Below are 25,875 nucleotides of genomic sequence, written 5' to 3' on the forward strand. Positions count from 1 at the left end.
AAGAGAACCAAGCTATCCAGTAGTGAGGTTGTGTGCTCTTATTTACTATCCCATCTGACCCATGCTCCTGGGTGACGGCCTTGCTAAGTCTCACAGTCCTTTGAACCTCTGTCAGCAGACATTTAAAGCAATGAATCTGAACTAGACGTGGATATCAGAACTACCTGGAATGTTACAATGCACATAACTAGGCCTCCACAGGTGATACACCTCTGGTTGACAACCATTACATTAAACAAATATTCTATATGGCTAATAACAATACAAAGAGTGATAACATATATTGAGAACTTCCTCTATTCCAAGGCATTCTTTTTTGGTGCTTGACATTTATCAACTCATTAAATTCTGTCAGTCCTGTAAGTTCTAGCATTTAGCCCTATTCTACAAACAGGCAAAGAGAGGCTAAGTCACGTGTACAAAATGACAGCTTATGAGTGAAGAAGCTAGAATCTGAATCTAGGCTGTGAGCTCCGAAGTCCAAGCTCTTCACCACTGGGCTATGGAAGAATAACAAACCTCTTTCCTCTGCTGCAGTCCAAAACAATCAAAGCGATACTTAGTGCCTCTACAGCCCCACACCTGGATGAATGAGAATAAGATGTGGACTCTTGCCTCTAGGGGTTTGTGTGCAGGTAGAAAAATAAGCCACAGGCATTTGGCTACGTTTTAAAGAAAGTTACTAACTGGAATGCAAAAACAGAAGCTTAGCTATGTTGACATCTGGAATCAGCTGGGCCCGTCTGACTACAGCTGCAGCCATGAAATTAATCTCTGAACAGCTGTTGAAAAGCAGATGCAGATTCAGTAAAGCTGAAGTGGATCTCAAAAATCTGCACTTCTACTCTGAGCCCAGGCCATGCCCAGGCTGCTGGTCCATGGAGTGCAGTGAAGGGTAACAGTGCTCTAGACAGACTTTTTCAGGAGGGGCCGCTGAGTGGCCACTAAGAGCAGGAGAGAAAAAGACCAATGTCTCGAGACTTCCTCAGTCACCATAATGGACCCTGAGCAAAAACAAACAAACAAACAGGAAAGCAGACAGTGCTCACTGAAGCATGCCGCTGTGAAAGTAATATGCTCTCAGGTTTATTTATTTTCATTGAGTTGGTCCATCTTGGGTGGCCCCACATGACATGGCTTAGTTTCCTTGAGTTAGACAAGGCTGTGGTCCATGTAATCAGACTGGCTAGTTGTCTCTGATTGTGGTTTCAGTCTGTGTGCCCTGTGATGCCCTCTCTCAGTGCCTACCATCTTACTTGGTTTTCTCTTACCACAGCATTGTCTAACTCAATGAAACTAAGCCATGTCATGTGGGGCCACCCAAGATGGACGGGTCATGGTGGAGAAGTCTGACAGAATGTGGTCCACTGGAGAAGGGAATGGCAAACCACTTCAGTATTCTTGCCTTGAGAACCCCATGAACAGTATGAAAAGGAAAAAAGATAGGACACTGAAAGATGAACTCCCCAGGTCGGTAGGTGCCCAATATGCTACTGGAGATCAGTGGAGAAATAACAAGAGAAAGAAGGAAGGGATGGACCAAAAACAAAAACAACACCCAGTTGTGGATGGGACTGGTGATAGAAGCAAGGTTCAATGCTATAAAGACCAATATTGCATAGGAACCTGGAATGTTAGGTCCATGAATCAAGGCAAATTGAGGTGGTCAAACAGGAGATGACAAGAGTGAACATCGACATTCTAGGAATCAGCGAACTAAGATGGACTGGAATGGGTGAATTTAACTCAGATGACGATTATATCTACTACTGTGGGCAGGAATCCCTTAGAAGAAATGGAGTAGCCATCATGGTCAACAAGAGTCCAAAATGCAGTACTTGGATGCAATCTCAAAAACAACAGAATGATCTCTGTTCGTTTCCAAGGCAAACCATTCAATACCACGGTAATCCAAGTCTATGCCCCCACCAGTAACGCTGAAGAAGGTGAGGCTGAAGGGTTCTATGAAGACCTACAAGACATTCTAGAACTAACACCAAAAAAAACGGCTGTCCTTTTCATTATAGGGAATGGAATGCAAAAGTAGGAAGTCAAGAAACACCTGGAGTAACGGGCAAATTTGGCCTTGGAGTACAGAATGAAGCAGGGCAAAAGCTAATAGAGTTTTGCCAAGAGAACGAACTGGTCATAGCAAACATCCACTTCCAACAACACAAGAAAAGACTCTACACATGGACATCACCAGATGGTCAGCACCGCAATCAGATTGATTATATTCTTTGCAGCCAAAGATGGGGGAGCTCTATACAGTCAGCCAAAACAAGACCAGGAGCTGACTGTGGCTCAGATCACGAACTCCTTATTGCCAAATTCAGACTTAAATAGAAGAAAGTGAGGAAAACCACTAGACCATTCAGGTATGACCTAAATAAAATCCCTTATGATTATACAGTGGAAGTGAGAAATAGATTTAAGGGGCTAGATCTGATAGACAGAGTGCCTGATGAACTATGGACGGAGGTTTGTGACATTGTACAGGAGACAGGGATCGAGACCATCCCCATGGAAAAGAAATGCAAAAAAGCAAAATGGCTGTCTGAGGAGGCCTTACAAATAGCTGTGAAAAGAAGAGAAGCGAAAAGCAAAGGAGAAAAGGAAAGATATACCCATCTGAATGCAGAGTTCCAAAGAATAGCAAGGAGAGATAAGAAAGCCTTCCTCAGCGATCAGTGCAAAGAAATAGAGGAAAAGAACAGAATGGGAAAGACTAGAGATCTCTTCAAGAAAATTAGAGATACCAAGGGAACATTTCATGCAAAGATTGGCTCAATATAGGACAGAAATGGTAGGGACCTAACAGAAGCAGAAGATATTAAGAAGAGGTGGCAAGAATACACAGAAGAACTGTACAAAAAAGATCGTCATGACTCAGATAATCACGATGGTGTGATCACTCACCTAGAGCCAGACATCCTGGAATGTGAAGTCAAACGGGCCTTAGAAAGCATCACTACGAACAAAGCTAGCGGAGGTGATGGAATTCCAGTTGAGCTATTTCAAATCCTGAAAGATGATGCTGTGAAAGTGCTGCACTCGATATGCCAGCAAATTTGGAAAACTCAGCAGTGGCCACTGGACTGGAAAACGTCAGTTTTCGTTCCAATCCCAAAGAAAGGCAATGCCAAAGAATACTCAAACTACCGCACAATTGCACTCATCTCACATGCTAGTAAAGTAATGCTCAAAATTCTCCAAGCCAGGCTTGAACAATATGTCAACTGTGAACTTCCAGATGTTCAAGCTGGTTTTAGAAAAGGCAGAGGAACCAGAAATCAAATTGCCAACATCCGCTGGATCATTGAAAAAAGCAAGAGTTCCAGAAAAACATTTTTTTCTGCTTTATTCACAATGCCAAAGCCTTTGACTGTGTGGATCACAATAAACTGTGGAAAATTCTGAAAGAGATGGGAATACCAGACCACCTGACCTGCCTCTTGAGAAACCTGTATGCAGGTCAGGAAGCAACAGTTAGATCTGGACATGGAACAACAGACTGGTTCCAAATAGGAAAAGGAGTATGTCAAGGCTGTATATTGTCACCCTGCTTATTTAACTTATATGCAGAGTACATCCTGAGAAACACTGGGCTGGAAAAAGCACAAGCTGGAATCAAGATTGCCGGGAGAAATATCAATACCCTCAGATATGCAGATGATACCACCATTATGGCAGAAAGTGAAGAACTAAAGAGCCTCTTGATGAAAGTGAAAGAGGAGAGTGAAAAAGTTGGCTTAAAGCTCAACATTCAGAAAACTAAGATCATGGCATCTGGTCCCATCACTTCATGGGAAATAGATAGGGAAACAGTGGAAACAGTGTCAGACTTTATTTTTTTGGGCTCCAAAATCACTGCAGATGGTGACTGCAGCCATGAAATTAAAAGATGCCTGCTCCTTGGAAGGAAAGTTATGACCAGCCTAGATAGTATATTGAAAAGCAGAGACATTACTTTGTCAAAAAAGGTCCATCTAGTCAAGGCTATGGGAGAAGGCACTGGCGACCCACTCCAGTACTCTTGCCTGGAGAATCCCATGGATGGAGGAGCCTGGTGGGCTGCAGTCCATGGGGTCGCTAAGAGTCTTACATGACTGAGCGACTTCACTTTCACTTTCATGCATGGGAGAAGGAAATGGAAACCCACTCCAGTGTTCTTGCCTGGAGAATCGCAGAGACGGGGGAGCCTGGTGGGCTGCCGTCTATGGGGTCGCACAGAGTCAGACACGACTGACACGACTTAGCAGCAGCAGCAGCAGTCAAGGCTATGGTTTTTCCAGTAGTCATGTATGGATGTGAGAGTTGGACTATGAACAAGGCTGAGCACCGAAGAATTGATGCTTTTGAACTGTGGTGTTGGAGAAGACTCTTGAGAATCCCTTGGACTGCAAGGAGATCCAACCAGTCCATCCTAAAGGAGATCCGTCCTGGGTGTTCATTGGAAGGACTGATGTTGAAGCTGAAACTCCAATACTTTGGCCACCTCATGTGAAGAGTTGACTCATTGGAAAAGACCCAGATGCTGGGAAGGATTGGGGCCAGGAGGAGAAGGGGATGATAGAGGATGAGATGGCTATATGGCATCACCGACTCAATGGACATGGGTTTGGGTAAACTCCGGGAGTTGGTGATGGACAGGGAGGCCTGGCGTGCTGCGGTTCATGGGGTCGCAAAGAGTCGGACACGACTGAGCAACAGAACTGCACTGAGCTTATTTATTGTAATAAATAGAGATAATACAAAAGACAAGAGTTGAGTGGGTGGGAAGTATTGATTATAGAGGAGGAATCTGACAACAGGTGGAATCAAGTCAGATTTGGAATTGCCTGAGAGAAATAAGTAAACAGAAACCTGTGTGAAGTTGACACTGTTTAGCCTCAAATTGAGAGCAGACAAGGACACGGTGGTACCTGGCCTGGTAGAGCTGAAGGTCACTAAGCAAAGGTCTTTTGTCTATCCCAACTCCAATAAACCAATAAACCAGGCAGGATAATTTCCCTGAGGTTAAAGACACTGCATTTAAGACTTTGAGGGCCCACAATATGACAAATAAAGAGGAAACATCATCCTTTCATTTGCTTGCCTTCTGATGAACATGTGAATACCCAAGAGAGAAGGTTTAATGGCTTTCAGAAAGGAGGCGGAAGAAGAAAGAGACAAACTTGAGCACATCTCCCCATACTGGAGATGCTAGAAGGTGGAGACAGGACCTAAAGAATAGCAGCCGCCTCTGTCTGAACCCCAAGAATAAGGGGCTGCAGAGGGGTGGCAGGTGGGGCATCATGTAGTTATCACAGCAGCTCATTCCATCAGCCCTGAGTTGTGTCCCCAAGCCTGGGGTTTCTGAGACGAGGTCCTGGGCATGCCGCTGAGGCCAAGATCTCCCTGACCCGTGAAGGTCCCCTTGCCCGGCCCAGCTGGCCTGGCATGGGCTCACCTGGACAGCTCCACATCAGGCTTTCTCCAGCTGCCATCCCGGCCTCCTCCTCTCCTTGTCCCAACCTGAAAATCCCATGTGGCTGGGCCACAAGGTATCCTGTTGAGGGGAAATGACAGAAGACTTGGTTATGAACACCTGCAGCATCCCAGAACCGAGGCCCATCCTTGCAGGGTGGGGATGGTCTGGCCTTGGTGACTGCCCTGTGAGCCCAGCCAGTGGGCCCTCAGTGCAGACCATCCACAGAGAAGGCGAGAGCATGACCATCCTGGGCAGGGGGCAAACGCCATTAGGAATTCCTGACTGAGAGCCTGAGGCCTGACTCATTCAGGGCCCAGATGCCCCTGGAGCTGCATCAGCCCAGAGAGGGAGACAAGAGGGGGTGTATTCCAGTCACCCTGTGGAGGGTCCCTCACCCACGGAGACCAGGTGGCTGTAGTTCTCCAGCATGACATCCCTGTGGAGGTTCTTCTGAGCAGCATCCAGCTGCTGCCACTCCTCCTGGGTGAAGTCCACAAACACATCCATGAAGGTCAATGTTTCCTGCAACAACACACTTCTCCTCAGCCCACTGTCACAATGGGGGGGTTGGGGGGCAGGGCGCTGGCATCCAGAGGGTAGTGGCCAGAGATGTTGCTAAATATCCTCCAATGCACATGGCACCCTTCCACAACATAGCATTATCTGACCCAAAGGTCAAGAGTGCTGAGGTGAGAAAAGTTAAGGTTGATCAAACACACAGTGAAATGGAATGGCCACAGAAAGGACTAGAATGTGCTGTAATATATGAAAAGGAAGAAAATAAAAGAAAGGGGGATTCCTCCATCGAGACAAATAAATATGCACACATGATTTCTGGCAGCATGCATGAAATATGAAGGAGATACAGAAACAGGGTGAGAAGGAAAATTATTTTTCACCTTTTGTTGAACAAAATGTTTGAATGTTTTACCATAGGTACAGAGTACTTTTTAAAAAATGCTCAATTGAATTTATTAATGCTCTTTTCAGAATACATTTTTAGAATTTCCACATCCATATTCTTGAATAAAAGTGGTCTTTCACTTTTTACTTTTCAGTAGTATCTTCCTCAAATTTAGGTGGCATCATAGCATGAACTGGATTCCTTCTAATCTTTCAACAGCCTGGAAGAGTTGAACACAGAAATTATCTGGTATTTAAAATTTTGGGAAAGTACCAATCAGTCCAGGATTTGGGAAAGCAAATTTAAAGTGTGAATACCTTTGGCTCAAAAATCCTTCCAGGTGTACTCTCCATAAATACCTGTACTAATGGGCCAACAGATACATAGAAAGTGGTTCATGAGGCACTGTTTACAATAGAAAAATAAAACAAAAAACCCAAATATTCATGAAGAGAGAAATAGTTAAATGAGACATCCATACCACGAAAGAGGAACTGAAACAGTTTCTATGTACTGATGGGGAACAACACTCGTAATATAATCAAGTGGGAAAAACAAGATGGGTATGGGGGTGTGATGGCATTTGAGAAAAAACACACATTACATGTACCTCTATTTTTAGTTAATTAAACTGAAGTAAATGCATCTACAGCACCTTATCACCAAACTGCTAACAGTGGGCATCTGTGAGGAAGAATGTGGTACTGGGGGAAGAAGAAATAGGGATCTTTTGGATACTGTTTATTTTATGCATATTTGAACATGAGACGTGGATTTACTTTCACAATTTTAAACATAATGAAAAGGCAAAAAGTGAACTGAAAGTGAATAGAAAAAGCAAGATAAGTCTATGCATTTAAACAATTTTCTTTGAAAAGGCAAAAATATGAAGCGCAGCTCCAAGAGTAAGAAGTAGACAAAAATGTCTTTTCCTTTCTATCTCGTTCCTTTTTTTTTTTTTTTTCCTTTTTGGTGAAAAGAGGAAGGATTGGAGAAACCTGAGGTGGATGACAGGTTGAGCAGAAAACAGCCAGAGCTGAGGGAACTAATGGGTTTTTTTTCAAGGTTGTAATATAATTTCCTAATTGCTGCCTCAAATTAACTGGAAACAAAGTAGGGGTAAATTAGGAACTCACCTGGGACATGGCCATCCGGTTCTGCCCAGACCAAGGATGGAGATCTAGGAAGGCAGAATCAGGAGGGTTGAGGTCAGTGCACACAGCCCTGAGACCACCATCACCAGCCTAATAACAATCACCCCTGCCCCACAGTAAGGATGATCAGGACACAAGGCCTGGTAGCTCCAGGCTGTTCCCTTGGCTAAGATCCCATGGGTTTTGCACAATCCCATGGGAATTGATTTTCTCTCCCTGGACAGATGTATCACTTGTGTTTAAAGACTTCTACTCAGAAGTCATTAACAACCTGATATTTCCTTTCTCTCAAGAATTCTATGCCTGGGAATTTATCATAATTTATTTGCAAGGATGTTAACTGTAGGTGTTTCCACCATTCAACAATCTGGAAGCAACTAAACCTCCTGTAAAGGGGACTCCAGTTTGAAGAAATAAGACACACAAAATGGAAAATACCACATGGGCTTTAAAAATGCAATGGAATCCTGTTCTCATGTCTTAACATATTTAAAAGCAAGTTACCAGAAAGCAGGTGGGTGGGATCTCCTTTGGTAAGCTATACGCATGTACTGAAGAAGAACATCTATTAAAACGTTGACACTGCTTACCTTTGAGGGTTGATTTCACCTTTCCTTTTTGGTTTACTTGCATTTTATCACTTTTGACAATATTAATTACTAGTAAAATAAAAAGGAGAAATTATTACAAATCACCTAATTATCATACTGAGCCCTTGAGGTGACATACTCTGAGCAAAGTCTGGAGACAGGGACAACTTGCTGCAGTTTGGAGGAAGGAGACTGACCAGGGCTGAGTGCAGAGCAGAAGGGAAAGGGGTGGAGGGTGGAAGGTAGGGGGATGGAGGAAGGTTAAGGGCCTGGCATTGGTCAGGTCCACATGGAACTGGAAAGCACTGACCTTGCTCCCCCCTACCCCAGTCCTTCCGCCCCACCACCTCCCTGTTCCCTCCCTCAGACTTCCTTATTTCCCATCATGGCCATTTGATTGCCAAGCTCTTCCTTATTTGGCAGTTTTCAAAACAAATTTTCAGCAAGGAGCTTTTGTTAACCACTGCCACTCTAGCAATCCCTGCCTTAGTGTCAGGACAACAGGGTTCAGCAAGATGGAGCTTAGTGAATCATGCTTCCAGACCCAGTTACTAGCATGAAAATGGGGTAGCATAGCTAGGTGATGGCCTACCTAGAGACTACTCTGAGATTTCACAGACATGCAGAAACCAAAAACATCTCTCTGGTCATTTAGTCATAATAGAGGAGATTCAACATTTCTGCTACAGGCAGGTGGGTTGTTCATACTATGGGACTGACTGAAATAGCCCACGGCACAAGAGGGGAGCACAAATGTGTGCGCACAAATGTGTTAAGAGTGGAGAAAGTCCTGGGAGGTAGGGAGTCAATCTTTCCAGCCTGATCATGCCCTTGCTAGCACTACCGCAGGGCAGCATCCCTCCATCCATTCATAACTTTCATCTCTCTCCTGCAATAGGGGTTCAACCGACCACCATGACACAGCTCTTGATGGTGGCTAGAAGTCTTGCTCTCTCTCAGCTGAAGGAAGGGACAGAGGGCACTGCAGGTTCAGTTCTTTTAGAACCCGCTATCCTGTGAGCCACTTCCCTCTAACCAGAGCATCTGAGTTTGTCCTGTGGGTCTCCCCACTCTGCCCTGAGGTCTGGGCTGGTGCTTCTCTTCCAACTCCCCTCAGAGAAGCTGTCTTTTTGGGTTTTAGGTTTTTTGTTTTTTTTTTTTTTTTTTGGTCTGGATGCTTGGCTTGTGGGATCTTAGTTCCCTTACCAAGGATTGAACCCTGGACCCTCAGTAGTGAAAGCATGGAGTGCTAACCACTGGACCACCAGGGAATTCCCAAATGTGCTGTCTTATTACTAAGGAGGCAGGACCCAAGGATTCAAAGACAAAGATACCTTTGCTACGACCTTCCCTTCAGGACAATGTCTCTACCTCTGACCAGGCAAACTCACCTCCTTCTGAGGTCTCAGACTGGGTCTTCTGTAGACTGACTAAGGAAGCCCATGGTAGATCAGCTGGCGTCTGAAGCTGGTGAGCTGTTGGCTGATATGAACCCTGACCCTGGAAAGGGAATGACCACACAGGAGATGCAGTTAGCAACGTCTATGATGGAGTGAAGTTGAGGAAAATCCAAATGTTTCCCTTGACACTAGAAGGCACAGTGCCTCCCTCTAGTCTTAAGAACTGACATTGTAAGCTCAGTTACCACCACCATCAGATAAAGAGCTAAGCACTGCCTTACTTCCTAAGAGTCTGGGCCATGGAACGAAACTGACCACCTGCTCTGCTGCTTTTCTTCATTTAATAAGAGAGGTGAGTGCCTACTATGCCTGTTCTACGTGAACAAAACATCAGAGTTCCCCCATCTTGAGGAGCCATATTCTTAGCAGGCGAGAGACAGTAAGCAATAAAATTTATAAACTCAGGGTATGTTAGTTAGAAACACATGAATAGTACGCTGAAAAAAAGAAAAAGGATCCCCCTAGTTTACTGTGTGACTTTGGTCAAGTGTCCGAGCCTTTCTGTTCTTGCTTTCTCTCTGTAAAATGAAGAGAATGGTAGTACCTACTCATGGGGCTATTGTGATGACTAGCGTGAAACAATGGTGTCTGGTATTCACTACGCACTAAGTAAACAGCTGGGCTTCCCTCATAGCTCAGTCGGTAAAGAATCTGCCTGCAATGCAGGAGACCCGGATTCCATTCCTGGGTCGGGAAGATTCTCCTGGAGAAGGAAATGGCAATCCACTCCAGTATTCTTGCCTGAAAACTCCCATGGACAGAGGAGCCTGGCGGGCTACAGTCCATGGGTTCACAAGAGTCAGACAGGACTTAGCGACTAAACCACCACCAAGTAAACAGTTGCTAAAGGAATCAATTAATGAACCATTCACTGGTTAACTCCGTAGTCCCCTCCCCGCCCCACGGCCCTGTCACTCAACACCCCAGGGGCGCGAGCTCATTACCCACGGCCCACGGCTCCTCCGACCTCCCCATCCAGCCCGTCCCCAACTTTGCCTCCTCTTACTAAACTACCAGGAACCCGCGGTCTCAGGGCGTAAAACAACAGCCAGCGCCAATTCGCACCGCCCTCTCGGTGAGCAAAGCACTTCCGCTTCCCGTTGCCCTGGGAGCCCAAGTGCTGCGCACGCGCAGGAGGGAAGTGAGGGGGCTAGGGGGATGGCAAGACAGCCAATGGGCAACACGGTGCCTTTCAGGGAAGCTGGTTCTGACGTGGCTCCCTCTGAGGTTAGATGGAGCGACAAGGGAGTGCGACCATTTTCCGCGACGAGTCGTACGAAAGGCTGGGGGGTGGGGGCGTCTCGGGCGGCGGGAGGCAAGCGGGCTCCGCGCAGACTGTCGTAGCGGAGCAGGGTCCGCTGCCTCCGAGGCCCGCTCTCTCCGTCCTCTTGCGCCGCCGGGCCTCCTTGTGGCTGTGCTCCCTGGGGAGTTCCCATCCTTCCATCCCGCAAAGCCACGCTCTCCTCTTTCTTTAGATCATCAGAATAAGAAAACCGGTAGTCGTGGCTACTGCCTCCGGGATGACTACAACCTACACGGGTGCGGCCATCTTGGAGGCGGGGCCGGCCCGTTGGAGCCGGGCTCTGGTGTCAGATCAGGGGTCAGAGAGCAGAGGTCAGGCACAGTTCGGGAAGCCGCCTGGAGCAGCGGTTGGGAGCCAGGTTGCTGGGCCGGCAGCATGCACGAATGAAGAGACCATGATGCCTGATTCTCCTGAAATAAATCGAGGAGTTCTGATTTCTTGGAGCCCGGGGATGTTTGGAGAACCTGGGCTTTGCCTATTTTGAAAATGCAACATAAAGTAGGGGAGAACTGTTTCTCTGATGATGCCAGCCTGTGGCAACGTGGTCTGCTAAAAAGGCCTGTAGTGCCCTTCAGGAAAGTTTTCTGGTTCTTGTCAGGGTCTTGGGGAGAGAGGCTAAGTGTGTGCTGTGTTCCTGTTGCACTTCCCTGGTTGCAAGCAGAAGTTGGTCTGGGCAGGGCAGAATCTGGGCTCAGGATGCCCACTCCTGTGCTACAGCCAGTATCTGCCAGGCACTGTTGAGAGAAACAAGTGAGGAAAGCAGCCATGGCATCCAACATACATTTATTTATTCTTCCATGTGAACACATTGCTTTCTTCCTCTCTTTCCCTTTCCCCCATGAGTTAATTGATACTCCCAGGGTAGTTGGATGAATCATAGCCCAAATCTACAACCTGGAGGTCTCCTGGAAAGTGACTCTGTTCCAATCTTGTGTAGAAGTCCTAGGAGATGCGTCTGTTTACTGTCAGTCATGTGAGTGGGGACCCCTCGCCCCGTGAATTCTTTGTGCATTTGTAAATGATGGCCAGATTTGGGGATCCTAACCTGTTTATTTCTAGAAGACCTGACCTGATAACCTTTTCTGACAACACTGTCAAGAGGCAGGAGAAATTTAATAGAGTTAGTGTGATAATGTCCCGAGGACAGTAGAGAAACCCCCAGTTGCAGAAAGACCTGGTCTTTTGTCCTGGTCAGACTCTTCCTGTATCCTGACTTGGCAGGAATGAGTGCTCACACAGAAAGAAGGGGCTGGTGAAGGACGTGTGGTTGTTCACGCAGTGCAAGCTTTTCCTAGTATGACTTGGGCATCCAGGATCCAGGAAACATGCCAAGGTGTTCTAGCCCACACTCTGCCCAGCTGTTGGGATCTTTCTGTCCATAGAAGAGAAGCTTTGGCTCCACCACTTACTGGCCCTTTGAGCCTCTTTTACATCATAGCTAAAGACCACCCATCCAGATAGTTCTCATGATTGTTTGAAGGAACATCTCTAGAACTCCAAGCCCAGGACTTTGCCCACAACAGGGACCTGGCAAATGGTGGCACCACTTGCTGTCCTCTCCCCAACACTAGGGAGCGTGCTAATCCCCATTACTGCTCCTTCCTGCACTGTGGACTTTCACTTTGCCACCACCCTTGCCCAGGATCACCACTCATACCCAACTGAAAACATTTCTAAATAGCAATCAAGTCTCTAATTATTGATAAGTTAAAATTCATTGTAAATGGTAACTCCAGAAGGTCCCAGTTACTCAAACCCTTATATTCCAAAGAAAAGCCTCTCTCATGAAGACTGGTCCTTGTTCACTTCTGGGAAGCCACCCCAAAGACCCTGGCGTGTTCTGCCTAGTAGGGTATTTCTGTATTCCAGCCCTCTCTGTTTCATCTTACCAGGTAGCTCCTGCTAACAGTGTAATTTATGGTGAGCATCTGTTTTGTATGTCTGAGGCCCTGGGCCATGCTGTGTTCATTTGACATCTAGGGGCTGTAGACTGAATAGCTGAAGTGGTCACATGGAAGCTGCATGCCTGCATGCCTGACCTCCAGTACAATCTCTGGACCCCTAGTCATGGTTGAACTTCCCTGACTGGTGACACTTCATGCATTATCACAGATCGTTTCTAGGAGAATTAAGTGTTGTCCATGTTACTCCTTTGGGAGAGGACAGCTGGATCTCACAACTGGTTTCCGTTGGACTTCACCCCTGCACCTTTGCTTTGCTGACTTTACTTTCGCTGTCATAAATCAACTGTGTATCTATAACAGCTCATAGGACTCCCATACTCTGAGAAGTCATAACAGTGTTTCCAAGTCCTGAGTCATCCTAGGGAATCATCAAACCATGGGGACTCTGCACACATTGTTGCTGTAGATTCCCAGGTTGGTTGTTACAACCATCCCGGTGGGTGGGGCTCGTGAACCCAGTCTGACTGTGTCCTCAGCAGTACATCTGCTTGGTGTTTGTGAGGAAGTGGCCAACCTAAGGAGCAGCACTCGGAGAGCAAGGCTGGGATTTTCCCACTGCTGAGGAGCAGAGGTCCCGAGGATGTGCATTGGGCGGCAGCTATTGTTGTTGTTCAGTTGCTCAGTCATATCCTACTCATGGACTGCAGCACACCAGGCTTCCCTGTCCTTTACCATTTACTGGAGCTTGTTCAAACTCATGTACATTGAGTCAGTGATGCCATCCAACCATATCGTCCTCTGTCGTCCCCTTCTCCTCCTGCCTTCTGTCTTTCCCAGCATCAGGGTCTTTTCCAGTGAATCAGTTCTTCACATCAGGTGGCCAAATATTGGAGTTTCAGCTTCATCATCAGTCCTTCCAATGAATATTTAGGACTGATTTCCTTTAGGATGGACTGGTTAGATCTCCTTGCTGTCCAAGGGACTCTCAAGAGTCTTCTCCAACACCTCAGTTCAAAAGCATCAATTCTTTGGCGCTCAGCTTTCTCTATAGTCCAACTCTCACATCCATACATGACTACTGGAAGAATCATAGCTTTGGCTATACAGACCTTTGTCAGTAAAGTAATGTCTCTGCTTTTTAATACACTGTCTAGGTTTGTCTAGTGGCAGCTAAGGGAGCTTGTTTTCTTGCTGAGCTGTAGGGTTCTGCTGAAGGTCCCTGGTACCTCCCTCTTCCTGGAAGTCTTCCCTGCAATGACTGTGGTGACAGGTATGTTGAGCAATGCCTTGATGCCATTCTGCTCTTTGAACTGCATGAGTTTCTGTAGGAAAAGGGAAGGCAAGTTCAAGTGTTCATCTCCTGGGTGGACTGTATAGCTCTCTGAGCTGCTACTCCTGCAGATTTCCCACAGGCAGGAAAGTGTGTGGAGTGAGTGGAGCTGGAATAGACAAGATGGGAATCGACCCCAGGGGACTGGTTGATGGATCCAAAATGGTAGCATGAAGCCAATCTCATGGATGTCTGATGGCCTAGAGGTTAGAACCTCAGTCTTTGGGTGATTGTGTCCTTCAGCTGAGAAGGGTGTACACCATGCAAACCCCATAGGGGATAAGGTCTCTGTGTTCTTAAAAGATACTGTAAAAAGCCAGTGTGTAATAATATGTGCTGTGGACTTAGGCTGTGCCAGGCACTGTCCTATGTTATTTATATTCACTTCTAACTTAAAATTATTATTAGAATCCCCTGTTATTATACTATACTTTCTAGATAAAGAAACAGAAGGATGTGCGTGTCAAGTGACTTACCAAAAGCTTCACAGCTAGTAAATGAAATAAAGAATTAAGATTAGGCAGTTTGGCTCCAGAATATGTACCATTAACCTCTGCTCCATTCAGTGGTTATGAGAGCAACCTCATATAAGAATAAGGATGAGGGTGGTTACATATCTTGGTGAATTGTGTAGAGCAAATAAAGGGCAGAACTCAAAGCAGAGCCTAGGTCTCCTGACTGCAAATCCCATTCTTTATTTTCAAGCTGACATTGGTCTTTTCCCCCAAGCCTCTGGAGCAGTACATCTGAGACTTGAAGGCACAGAGGGATCCCCTTGGGATCAAATTGCAGACTCTGACTTGGTAGTTCTGTGGTGGGCCCTGAGAGTGTGTGTTTCTAATGAGCTCCCAGGTGGTACTAATGTTATGGTCCTCAGAATATACACCTTGAATCCAAATAAGGTTTCTCAGACCCTCTAGTTTAGCAGCTATGACTTCTGCTTGGAACACACAGAGACACAGCAAGTGAGTCAGGGATGAGGGGTAGGATTGGAGTGCTCTCTGAATCTCAGTACTGAGGCTTCTCACTAATTTCCTTCTAGGTTTGAAGACTCTGAAGCCCATGGAGGGAAAGGATGCTTCAGAGAGTTGTTAATAGGCTGAGACTAGGACCTAATTTACTTGACTTCCCAGCCAATGTTCCTGCCTACTCCTTCCCTCCCTCTGTTGTACAGGAGCTTCTGAGGGAGGAGAATAGTAAAGCAATGGGTGCTCAATGATGGATTACTTAAGACTTTTTAAGAACCACTGGGGTGATCTCCATTCCAGGCCTCCTTGTCCTCCATGCTGTACAGGTCTCAGCCACCCAAGAGGACCCGGCTATACTGAGCCCAGGAAAAAGGTTAAAATAGCTCTCTTTGTAAGTCTACATACCTGTGCTGGTAACACCATGGGGAAAATAGACCCACAGGCGCCTCTCAGATGCCCAGACACTATTTGTTATCTAAGTTGCCTGTCCACAAACTCCAGAGACTACCAGTAGCTACATATATGGAACAACACTTGCATTAGGCAAAATTAGACCAAAAGATTTTATACATATATGTCAGAGGCTTGGGGGAAAAGACCAATGTCATATATATATATATATATATATATATATATAATGGCTCAGACACAATTTCTTTTCTACTTACATAAGAATCAACCATGGAAGGAAGAATGGAATTGAAGGAGTCAACCTGCCTGACTTCAGACTATACTACAAAGAAACAGTCATCAAGACAGTATGATACTGGCACAAACACAGAAATATAGATCAATGGAACAAAATAGAAAGCCCAGAGATAAATCCATGTACCTATGGACACCTTATCTTTGACAAAGGAGGCAAGAATATACAATGGAGAAAAGACACTCTCTTTAACAAGTGGTGCTGGGAAAACTGGTCAACCACTTGTAAAAGAATGAAACTAGAACACTTTCTAACACCATACACAAAAATAAACTCAAAATGGATTAAAGATCTAAATGTAGGACTAGAAACTATAAAACTCTTAGAGGAAAATATAGGCAAAACACTCTGACATAAATCACAGCAAGATCCTCCATGACCCACCTCCCAGAGTAATGGAAATAAAAGCAAAAATAAACGGGACCTAGTTAAACTTAAAAACTTTTGCACAATGAAGGAAACTGTAAGCAAGGTGAAAAGACAGCCTTCAGAATGGGAGAAAATAATAGAAAATGAACAGCTGACAAAGAGCTAATCTCCAAAATACACAAGCAGCTCATGCAGCTCATTACCAGAAAAATAAATGACCCAATCAAAAAATAGGCCAAAGAATTAAACAGACATTTCTCCAAAGAAGACATGCAGATGGGTAAAAAAAAACATGAAAAGATGCTTAACATCACTCATTATTAGAGAAATGCAAATCAAAACCACAAAGAGGTACCAGCTCACCCCGGTCAGAATGGCTCCCATCAGAAAGTCTAGAAACAATAAATGCTGGAGAAGGTGTGGAGAAAAGGGAACCCTCTTACACTGTTGGTGGGAATGCAAACTAGTACAGCCACTATGGAGAGCAGTGTGGAGATTCCTTAAAAAACTGGAAATAGAACTGCCGTATGACCCAGCAATCCCACTGCTGGGCATACGCACCAAGGAAACCAGAATTGAAAGAGACAAGTGTACCCCAATGTTCATCACAGCACTGTTTACAATAGCTAGGACATGGAAGCAACCTAGATGTCCATCAGCAGATGAATGGATAAGAAAGTTGTACATATACACAATGGAATATTACTTGGCTATTTAAAAATGCATTTGAATCATTTCTAATGAGGTGGATTAAACTGGAGGCTATTATACAGAGTGAAGTAAGTCAGAAAGAAAAACACCAATACAGTATATTAACACATATATAAGGAATTTAGAAATATGGTAGCAATGACCCTATATGTGAGACAGCAAAAGAGACACAGATATAAAGAATGGACTTTTGGACTCTGTGGCAGACGGCGAGTGTGGGATGATTTGAGAGAATAGCATTGAAACATGTATATTACCATATGTGAAATAGATCACCAGTCCAAATTTGATGCATGAAACGGCACTCAAAGCTGGTGCACTGGGACAACCCAGAGGGATGGGATGGGGAGGGAGGTAGGAGGGGGGTTTAGGATGGGGGACACATATATACCCATGGCTGAGTCTTGTCAATGTATGGCAAAAACCACCACAATATTTTAAAGTAATTAGCCTCCAATTAAACAAATTAATTTTTTAAAGAAAGAATAACAAAACAAGAAAAAAGAATGAACCATGGGTATTCCATAATGACACATGGAATTCCCCCATATGGACCCAGGCTGTTGACATTTCTGCCCTCTTCAACATGACTTCCAGGGAACTCTGGTTGTCAGCATTCCAGAAGTGAGAAAGAGAATAGAGGAGTACAGATCAGGAGCCACCACTGCCTTTCAGTATCACTATGGTACAGAAAAGGGTCAGGAAGTTTTTTCTGAGACCCAGAGGTAAAAAAACTGCAGAAAATCATTGGTGATAGCACAGGAATCTCATGGTTCCAGGGTGACTGGGTGATCAACATGGAAGGGAGTCTAGCAGGTGCTGCAAAACTCACATCTGCTTATGAAAGTGAAAGTGAAAGTCGCTCAGTCGTGTCCGACTCTTTGTGACCCCATGGACTATACAGTCTATGGAATTCTCCAGGCCAGAATACTGGAGTGGGGAGCCTTTCCCTTCTCCAGGGGATCTTCCCAACCCAGGGATCAAACCCAGGTCTCCCATATTGCAGGCGGATTCTTTACCAGCTGAGCCACAGGAAAGACCAAGAACACTGGAGTGGGTAGCCTATTCCTTCTCCAGGGGATCTTCCTGACCTAGGAATAGAACAGGGGTCTCCCACATTGCAAGTGGATTCTTTAACAACTGAGCTATCAGGGAAGCCCACATCTGCTTATAGAAGAAATTAATGCAACACTGTAAATCAACTACAATAAAATGAAAACTAAACTCTCATCTGTTGAAAGATACTTGTCTACTTTTCCAGCTAGAGGGGAAGTATGGTTTCTAACTCCCTTCTCCCTCCAAATTTCATGCAGAGAGCTCACATTGGCAAGGGAGTCTGAGAACTCTCATCTCAATGCTTCCAGTCTCTGCAGCACAAGGGAGGGGGTGGGGGTGGGAATGTCACAGAGTGCCGACAGGCAATACCTGGCACATCTTTGAAAATCTCATTAAAGCTGAACCATTTGTCTCCCTTTTCCTCCTTCCAGACTACCAGAGTCTCCGGTGACACTCTGCAAACTGAAGCATCAGCTGCTGAAGAGGTTTGTAACATAGAATTTTCTTCTCCTGGCCCTGGACCCTGTGGATATCAGGTGAGTCCTAGTCTGTGCCCCCCCCCAATATGTTTGCACACCCCACTATGTTTGTGCACACTTGTACATGTATGTACTTCTAGGTGTGCAGGTACACACACAAACCCACACCTCCAACAGATCCCCAAGTGCAGAGCACTGGGCTCCAAAGTCCTGAGCAGCTTGACAGTGGAGGAGCCCAAAATATTCATAGGTGATAGAGCCAAGGAGGCTTCAGAGAATTGGGAGAAATTCCTAGATTCTGCTCAAATGCTCCTGACCAAGGCTACAGTCATGGGGACATGTGGGTATGGAGTATTCTCCTGGGTACGGAGCTTGGAGATAGGTTCCGATTCCAGGTTTTATTTTATATGGTACCTTTGGGAGCATTCCCTTCGATATAAAGAACCTCCTCCCCTTACTGAAGGACCAGTCCAGTCAGTAAAGGCTCAATGAACATGAACACATTATAATGAATAAAGATTTTACATTTTCCTAGTTGAGTTCCTATTGGAGGAATTCTTGTGTCACTAATTCTGAACTAGAGGAATCCTTTGCCAGAGAAAATGAAGCAAAAGTACCTAGATCAAGACCAGCAAGTCCGTTGCCCTTATGCTGCCATTATATTCTGCCTACACAGCAGCTATGGTTTGTCAATAATTGTATTCTTTCTTTCTGATAAGATCAGACAAACTCTTATATTCTTCTCAACAGTATGTTCTAGACTATCTCTACTGTTCAGAGTTGGAAATCATATTGAAATCTATTTGCCCTGCCTGTCCTGGGTCAGCATTCATAGAATCTATCCCATGAAACACTACTTATCTGGCTTATTAAAAATCGTTCTGTGATTAAAAGGTTCTCTGATCATGAATGGTGTGCTGCAGTCCATGGTGTCACAAAAAACTGAGTGACTGAACAACACAACTGAGTGACTGAACAACAACAAATCATGATAACTTGGGAAACATTGTTTAAATGTGTTTTTTTTTGTTTTTGTTTTTGTTTTTTTTTGTAATGGAGGGACTTCTAGAACCAAAAAGATACTAATTTACTACATACATCTCCCAGTTCAGTTCAATTCAGTTCAGTCGCTCAGTCATGTCTGACTCTTTGCGACCCCATGGACCGCAGCACACCAGGCCTCCTGTCCATCACCAACTCCTGGAGTCTACCCAAACCCATGGCCATTGAGTTGATGATGCCATACAGCCATCTCATCCTCCATCGTCCCCTTCTCCTCCTGCCCTCAATCTTTCCCAGCATCAGGGTCTTTTCAAATCAGTCAGCTCTTCACATCAGGTGGCCAAAGTATTGGAATTTCAGCTTCAACATCAATCCTTCCAATGAACACCCAGGACTGATCTCCTTTCAGGTGGACTGGTTGGATCTCCTTTCAGTCCAAGGGACTCTCAAGAGTCTTCTCCAACACCATAGTTCAAAAGCATCAATTCTTCGACCCTCAGCTTTCTTTATAGTCCAACTCTCACATTCATACGTGACCACTGGAAAAACCATAGCCTTGACTAGACGGACCTTTGTTGGCAAAGTAATGTCTCTGCTTTGAAATATGCTGTCTAGGTTGGTCATAACTTTCCTTCCGAGGAGCAAGCATCTTTTAATTTCATGGATGCAATCACCATCTGCAGTGATTTTGGATCCCAGAAAAATAAAGTCAGCCACCGCTTCCACTGTTTCCCCATCTATTTCCCATGAAGTGATGGGACCGGATGCCATGATCTTAATTTTCTGAATGTTGAGCTTTAAGCCAACTTTTTCACTCTCCTCTTTCACTTTCATCAAGAGGCTCTTTAGTACTTCACTTTCTGCCATAAGGGTGGTGTCATCTGCATATCTGAGGGTATTGATATTTCTCCTGGAAATCTTGATTCCAGCTTGTGCTTCATCCAGCCCAGCATTTCTCATAATGTATTCTGCATATAAGTTAAATAAGCAGGGTGACGATATACAGCCTTGACGTACTCCTTTTCCTATTTGGAACCAGTCTGTTGTTCCATGTCCAGTTCTAACTGTTGCTTCCTGACCTGCATACAGGTTTCTCAAGTGGCAGGTCAGGTGGTCTGGTATTCCCATCTCTACTAATGCATATATATGGAATTTAGAAAGATGGTAACGATGACCCTATATGCGAGACAGGAAAATAGACAGAGATGTAAAGAACAGAATGTTGAACTCTGTAGAGAAGGCAAGGGTGGGATGATTTGAGAGGGTAGCGCTGAAACGTGTATATTATCATATGTGAAGCGGATCACCAGTTCAGGTTCGATGCATGAGACAGGGTGCTTAGGGCTGGTGCACTGGGATGACTCCGAGGGATGGGCAACACATGTGCGCCCATGCCTGAGTCATGTCGATGTTTGGCAAAAACCACTACAATATTGTAAAGTATTTAGCCTCCAGTTAAAATAAGTAAATTTAAACAATACTTTAAATATATCCTGCCATTCGCTTCTAGCCTGCAGACTTTCTGCTGAAAGATCAGCTGTTAAGCATATGGGGTTTCCCTTGTATGTTACTTGTTGCTTCTCCCTTGCTGCTTTTAATATTCTTTCTTTTTTAGTCTGTGTTTACTCTTTCTGTGTTTAGCATTTGTTAGTTTGATTAGTATGTGTCTTGGAGTGTTTCTCCTTGGGTTCATCCTGTATGGGACTCTTTGTGCTTCTTGGACTTGATTGACTATTTCCTTTTCCATGTTGAGGAAATTTTCAACTATAATCTCTCCAAAATTTTTCTCATACCCTTTCTTTTTCTCTTCTTCTTCTGGGACCCCTATAATTCGAATGTTGGTGCATTTGATATTGTCCCAGATGTCTCTAATACTATCCTCAGTTCTTTTCATTCTTTTTACTTTATTCTGCTCTTCATAAGTCATTTCCACCATTTTATCTTCCAGCTCACTGATTTTTTTCTTCTGCTTCAGATATTCTGCTTTTGATTCCTTCTAGAGTATTTTTAATTTCAGGAATTGTGTTCTTTGTCTCTGTATGTTTATTCTTTAACTCTTCTAGGTCTTTGTTGACTGATTGTTGCATTTTCTCCATTTTGTTTTCAAAGTTTTTGATCACCTTTACTATCATTATTCTGAATTCTTTTTCAGGTAGTTTTCCTATTTCCTCTTCATTTATTTGGACTTCTGTGTCTCTTTTTGTTGGCAAAGTAATGTCTCTGCTTTTAAATATGCTATCTAGGTTGGCCATAACCTTCCTTCCAAGGAGCAAGCATCTTTTAATTTCATGGCTGAAATCACCATCAGCAGTGATTTTGGAGCCCCAAAAAATAAAGTCTGACATTGTTTCCACTGTTTCCCCATCTATTTCCCATGAAGTGATGGGACAGATGCCATGATCTTGGTTTTCTGAATGTTGAGCTTCAAGCCAACTTTTTCACTCTCCTCTTTCACTTTCATCAAGAGGCTCTTTAGTTCTTCTTCACTTTCTGCCATAAGGGTGGTGTCATCTGTATATCTGAGGTTATTGATATTTCTCCCGGCAATCTTGATTCCAGCTTGTGCTTCCTCCAGCCCAGTGTTTCTCATGATGTACTCTCCATATAAGTTAAATAAGCAGGGTGACAATATACAGCCGTGACATACTCCTTTTCCTATTTGGAACCAGTCTGTTGTTCCATGTCCAGATCTAACTGTTGCTTCCTGACCTGCATACGGGTTTCTCAAGAGACAGGTCAGATGGTCTGGTATTCCCATCTCTTTAAGAATTTTCCACAGTTTGTTGTGATCCACACAGTCAAAGGCTTTGGCATAGTCAATAAAGCAGAAATAGATGTTTTTCTGGAACTCTCTTGCTTTTTCGATAATCCAGCGGATATTGGCAATTTGATCTCTGGTTCCTCTGCCTTTTCTAAAACTAGCTTGAACATCTGGAAGTTCACTGTTCACGTATTGCTGAAGCCTGGCTTGGAGAATTTTGTGCATTACTTTACTAGCATGTGAGATGAGTGCAATTGTGCGGTAGTTTGAGCATTCTTTGGCATTGACTTTCTTTGGGATTGGAACGAAAACTGACGTTTTCCAGTCCAGTGGCCACTGCTGAGTTTTCCAAATTTGCTGGCATATCGAGTGCAGCACTTTCACAGCATCATCTTTGAGGATTTGAAATAGCTCAACTGGAATTCCATCACCTCCGCTAGCTTTTTTCGTAGGGATGCTTTCTAAGACCCACTTGACTTCACATTCCAGGATGTCTGGCTCTAGGTGAGTGATCACACCATCGTGATTATCTGGGTCATGAAGATCTTTTTTGTACAGTTCTTCTGTGTATTCTTGCCACCTCTTCTTAATATCTTCTGCTTCTGTTAGGCCCCTACAATTTCTGTCCTTTATCGAGCCTATCTTTGCATGAAATGTTCCTTTGGTATCTCTAATTTTCTTGAAGAGATCTCTAGTCTTTCCCAATCTGTTGTTTTCCTCTATTTCTTTGCACTGATCACTGAGGAAGGCTTTCTTATCTCTCCTTGCTATTCTTTGGAACTCTGCATTCAAATGGGTATATCTTTCCTTTTCTCCTTTGCTTTTCACTTCTCTTCTCTTCCCAGCTATCTGTAAGGCCTCCTCAGAGAGCCATTTTGCTTTTTCACATTTCTTTTCCTTGGGGATTTTCTTGATCCCTGTCTTCTGTACAATGTCACGAACCTCTGTCCATAGTTCATCAGGCACTCTGCTATCAGATCTAATCCCTTAAATCTATTTGTCACTTCTACTGTATACTCATAAGGGATTTGATGTAGGTCATACCTGAATGGATTAGTAGTTTTCCCTACTTTCTTCAATTTAAGCCTGAATTTGGCAATAAGCAGTTCATGATCTGAACCACAGTCTGCTCCCGGTCTTATTTTTACTGACTGTATAGAGCTTCTCCATCTTTGGCTGCAAAGAATATAATCAATCTGATTTCGGTGTTGACCATCTGGTGATGTCCACGTGTAGAGTCTTCTCTTGTGTTGTTGGAATAGGGTGTTTGCTATTACCAGTGCGTTCTCTTGGCAAAACTCTATTAGCCTTTGCCCTGCTTCATTCTGTACTCCAAGGCCAAATTTGCCTGTTACTCCAAGTGTTTCTTGACTTCCTACTTTTGCATTCCAGTCCCCTCTAATGAAAAGGACATCTTTTTGGGGTGTTAGTTCTAGAAGGTCTTGTAGGTCTTCATAGAACCGTTCAACTTCAGCTTCTTCGGCGTTACTGGTCGGGGCATAGACTTGGATTACTGTGATATTGAATGGTTTGCCTTGGAAACAAACAGAGATCATTCTATCGTTTTTGAGATTGCATCCAAGTACTGCCTTTCGGACTCTTTTGTTGACCATGATGTCTACTCCATTTCTTCTAAGGGATTCTTGCCCACAGTAGTAGATATAATGGTCATCTCAATTAAATTCACCCATTCCAGTCCATCTTAGTTCGCTGATTCCTAGAATGTCGACATTCACTCTTGCCATCTCCTGTTTGACCACTTCCAATTTGCCTTGATTCATGGACCTAACATTCCAGGTTCCTATGCAATATTGCTCTTTACAGCATCGGACTTTGCGTCTATCACCAGTCACATCCACAGCTGGGTATCGTTTTTGCTTTGGCTCCATCCCATCATTCTTTCTGGAGTTGTTTCTCCACTGATCTCCAGTAGCATATTGGGCATCTACTGACCTGGGGAGTTCATCTTTCAGTGTCCTATCTTTTTTCCTTTTCATACTGTTCATGGGGTTCTCAAGGCAAGAATACTGAAGTGGTTTGCCATTCCCTTCTCCAGTGGACCACATTCTGTCAGACCTCTCCACCATGACCCATCCGTCTTGAGTGGCCCCACATGGCATGGCTTAGTTTCACTGAGATAGACAAGGCTGTGGTCCGTGTGATCAGATTAGCTAGTTTTCTGTAATTTTAGTTACAGTGTGTTTGCCCTCCGATGCCCTCTCGCAACACTTACTGTCTTACTTGGGTTTCTCTTACCTTGGATGTAGGGTATTTCTTCACGGCTGCTCCAGCAAAGTGCAGCCGTTGCTCCTTACCTTGGACAATGGGTATCGACTCACGACGGCCCCTCCTGACCTTGAATGTGGAGTAACTCCTCTCGGCCCTCCTGTGCACAGGCAGCCCCTGCTCCTTGGGCCTTGGGTAATTCCTCTCGCCGCCGCCGGCCCCTGGCCAGGCCTAGCCCCTGTCGGCCGCCGCCCCGGCCCCCGGCCTGGCCTAGGCCCTGTCGGCCGCCGCCCCGGCCCCCGGCCCGGCCTTGGCCCTGTCGGCCGCCGCCCCCGGCCCCCGGCCCCCGGCCCCCGGCACCCGGCCTAGGCCCTGTCGGCCGCCGCCCCGGCCCCCGGCCCGGCCTAGGCCCTGTCGGCCGCCGCCCCGGCCCCCGGCCCGGCCCTGGCCCCCGGCCCCCAGCCCCCGACCCCCGGCACCCGGCCTAGGCCCTGTCGGCCGCCACCCCCGGTCCCCAGCCCCCGGCCCGGCCCAGCCCCTGTCGGCCGCCGCCCCGGCCCCTGGCCCGCCCTAGCCCCAGTCGGCCGCTGCCCCCGGCTCCTAGCCCAGCCTAGGCCCTGTCGGCCGCCGCCCCCGGCCCCCAGCCCCCCGGCCTGGACTAGCTTCTGTTGGCTGCCGCCCCTGGCCCCCGGCCTCTGGCCTAGCCCCTGTCAGCAGCTGCCCCCAGCCCCCGGCCTCCGGCATAGCCCCTGTCAGCCGCTGCCCCCGGCTCCTAGCCCGGCCTAGGCCCTGTCAGCCACCGCCCCCTGGTCCCCGGCCTAGCCCCTCTCGGCCGCCGCCCCCGGCCCCTGGCCCCCGGCCCGGCCTAGGCCCTGTCGGCCGCTGCCCCCGGCCCCTGGCCCCCGGCCTAGCCCCTGTTGGCCGCCGCCCCCGGCCCAGCCTAGGCCCTGTCAGCCGCAGCCCCCGGCCCCTGGCCTGGCCTAGCTCCTCTCAGCCACACTTCTGCGCGGAGCCGTCGCAGCCGCCTGGACAAAAGTCCGTCTAGTCAAGGCTATGGTTTTTCCATTGGTCATGTATAGATGTGAGAGTTGGGCAGTGAAGAAACCTCAGCACCGCAGAATTGATGCTTTTGGACTGTGGTGTTGGAAAAGACTTTTGAGAGTCCCTTGGACTGCAAGGAGATCCAATCAGTCCATCCTAAAAAGATCAATCCTGGGTGTTCATTGGAAGGACTGATGTTGAAGCTGAAACTCCAATACTTTGGCCACCTCATGCGAAGAGTTGACTCATTGGAAAAGACCCTAATGCTGGGTAGGATTGGGGGCAGGAGGAGACAGGGACGAGAGAGGATGAGATGGCTGGATGGCATCACCGATTCGATGGACATGGGTTTGGGTAGACTCCGGGAGTTGGTGATGGACAGAGAGGCCTGGAATGCTGCAGTTCATGGGGTCGCAAAGAGTCAGACACAACTGAGCG

At 45.8% G+C, this 25,875-nt stretch overlaps 1 protein-coding gene and 1 long non-coding RNA gene across 3 annotated transcripts in view; one reads left to right on the forward strand and one right to left on the reverse strand.

Annotated features, from left to right (window-relative positions):
* The window catches only part of ZNF674 (zinc finger protein 674), a 45,221-nt gene extending 34,559 nt beyond the window's left edge, over window positions 1-10,662 (reverse strand). The window contains exons 1-6 of one of the 2 annotated variants that reach the window (XM_081565592.1): window positions 10,596-10,662; window positions 9,513-9,621; window positions 8,122-8,190; window positions 7,514-7,557; window positions 5,869-5,995; window positions 5,453-5,551 (exon numbers count right to left, since the gene is read on the reverse strand). In XM_081565592.1, the coding sequence (XP_081421718.1) occupies window positions 5,453-5,551; window positions 5,869-5,995; window positions 7,514-7,557; window positions 8,122-8,164 (313 nt within the window). In that variant the 5' untranslated portion in view covers window positions 8,165-8,190; window positions 9,513-9,621; window positions 10,596-10,662. Of the gene's footprint in view, window positions 1-5,452; window positions 5,552-5,868; window positions 5,996-7,513; window positions 7,558-8,121; window positions 8,191-9,512; window positions 9,622-10,587 lie in introns of both variants that reach the window. The other variant, XM_081565593.1, reaches the window with a different exon arrangement.
* A 71-nt stretch (window positions 10,663-10,733) lies between these two features.
* LOC145536380 (uncharacterized) overlaps window positions 10,734-25,875 on the forward strand; it is a 174,889-nt gene continuing 159,747 nt past the window's right edge. Inside the window, exons 1-2 of the long non-coding RNA XR_014075810.1 lie at window positions 10,734-10,808; window positions 18,360-18,464. This is a non-coding gene — a long non-coding RNA (uncharacterized LOC145536380). The remainder of the gene's footprint in view (window positions 10,809-18,359; window positions 18,465-25,875) is intronic.

The sequence above is a fragment of the Giraffa tippelskirchi genome, chromosome X, assembly GCF_054371585.1.
Source record: "Giraffa tippelskirchi isolate mGirTip1 chromosome X, T2T-mGirTip1v1.2.pri, whole genome shotgun sequence".
NCBI lineage: Eukaryota > Metazoa > Chordata > Mammalia > Artiodactyla > Giraffidae > Giraffa > Giraffa tippelskirchi.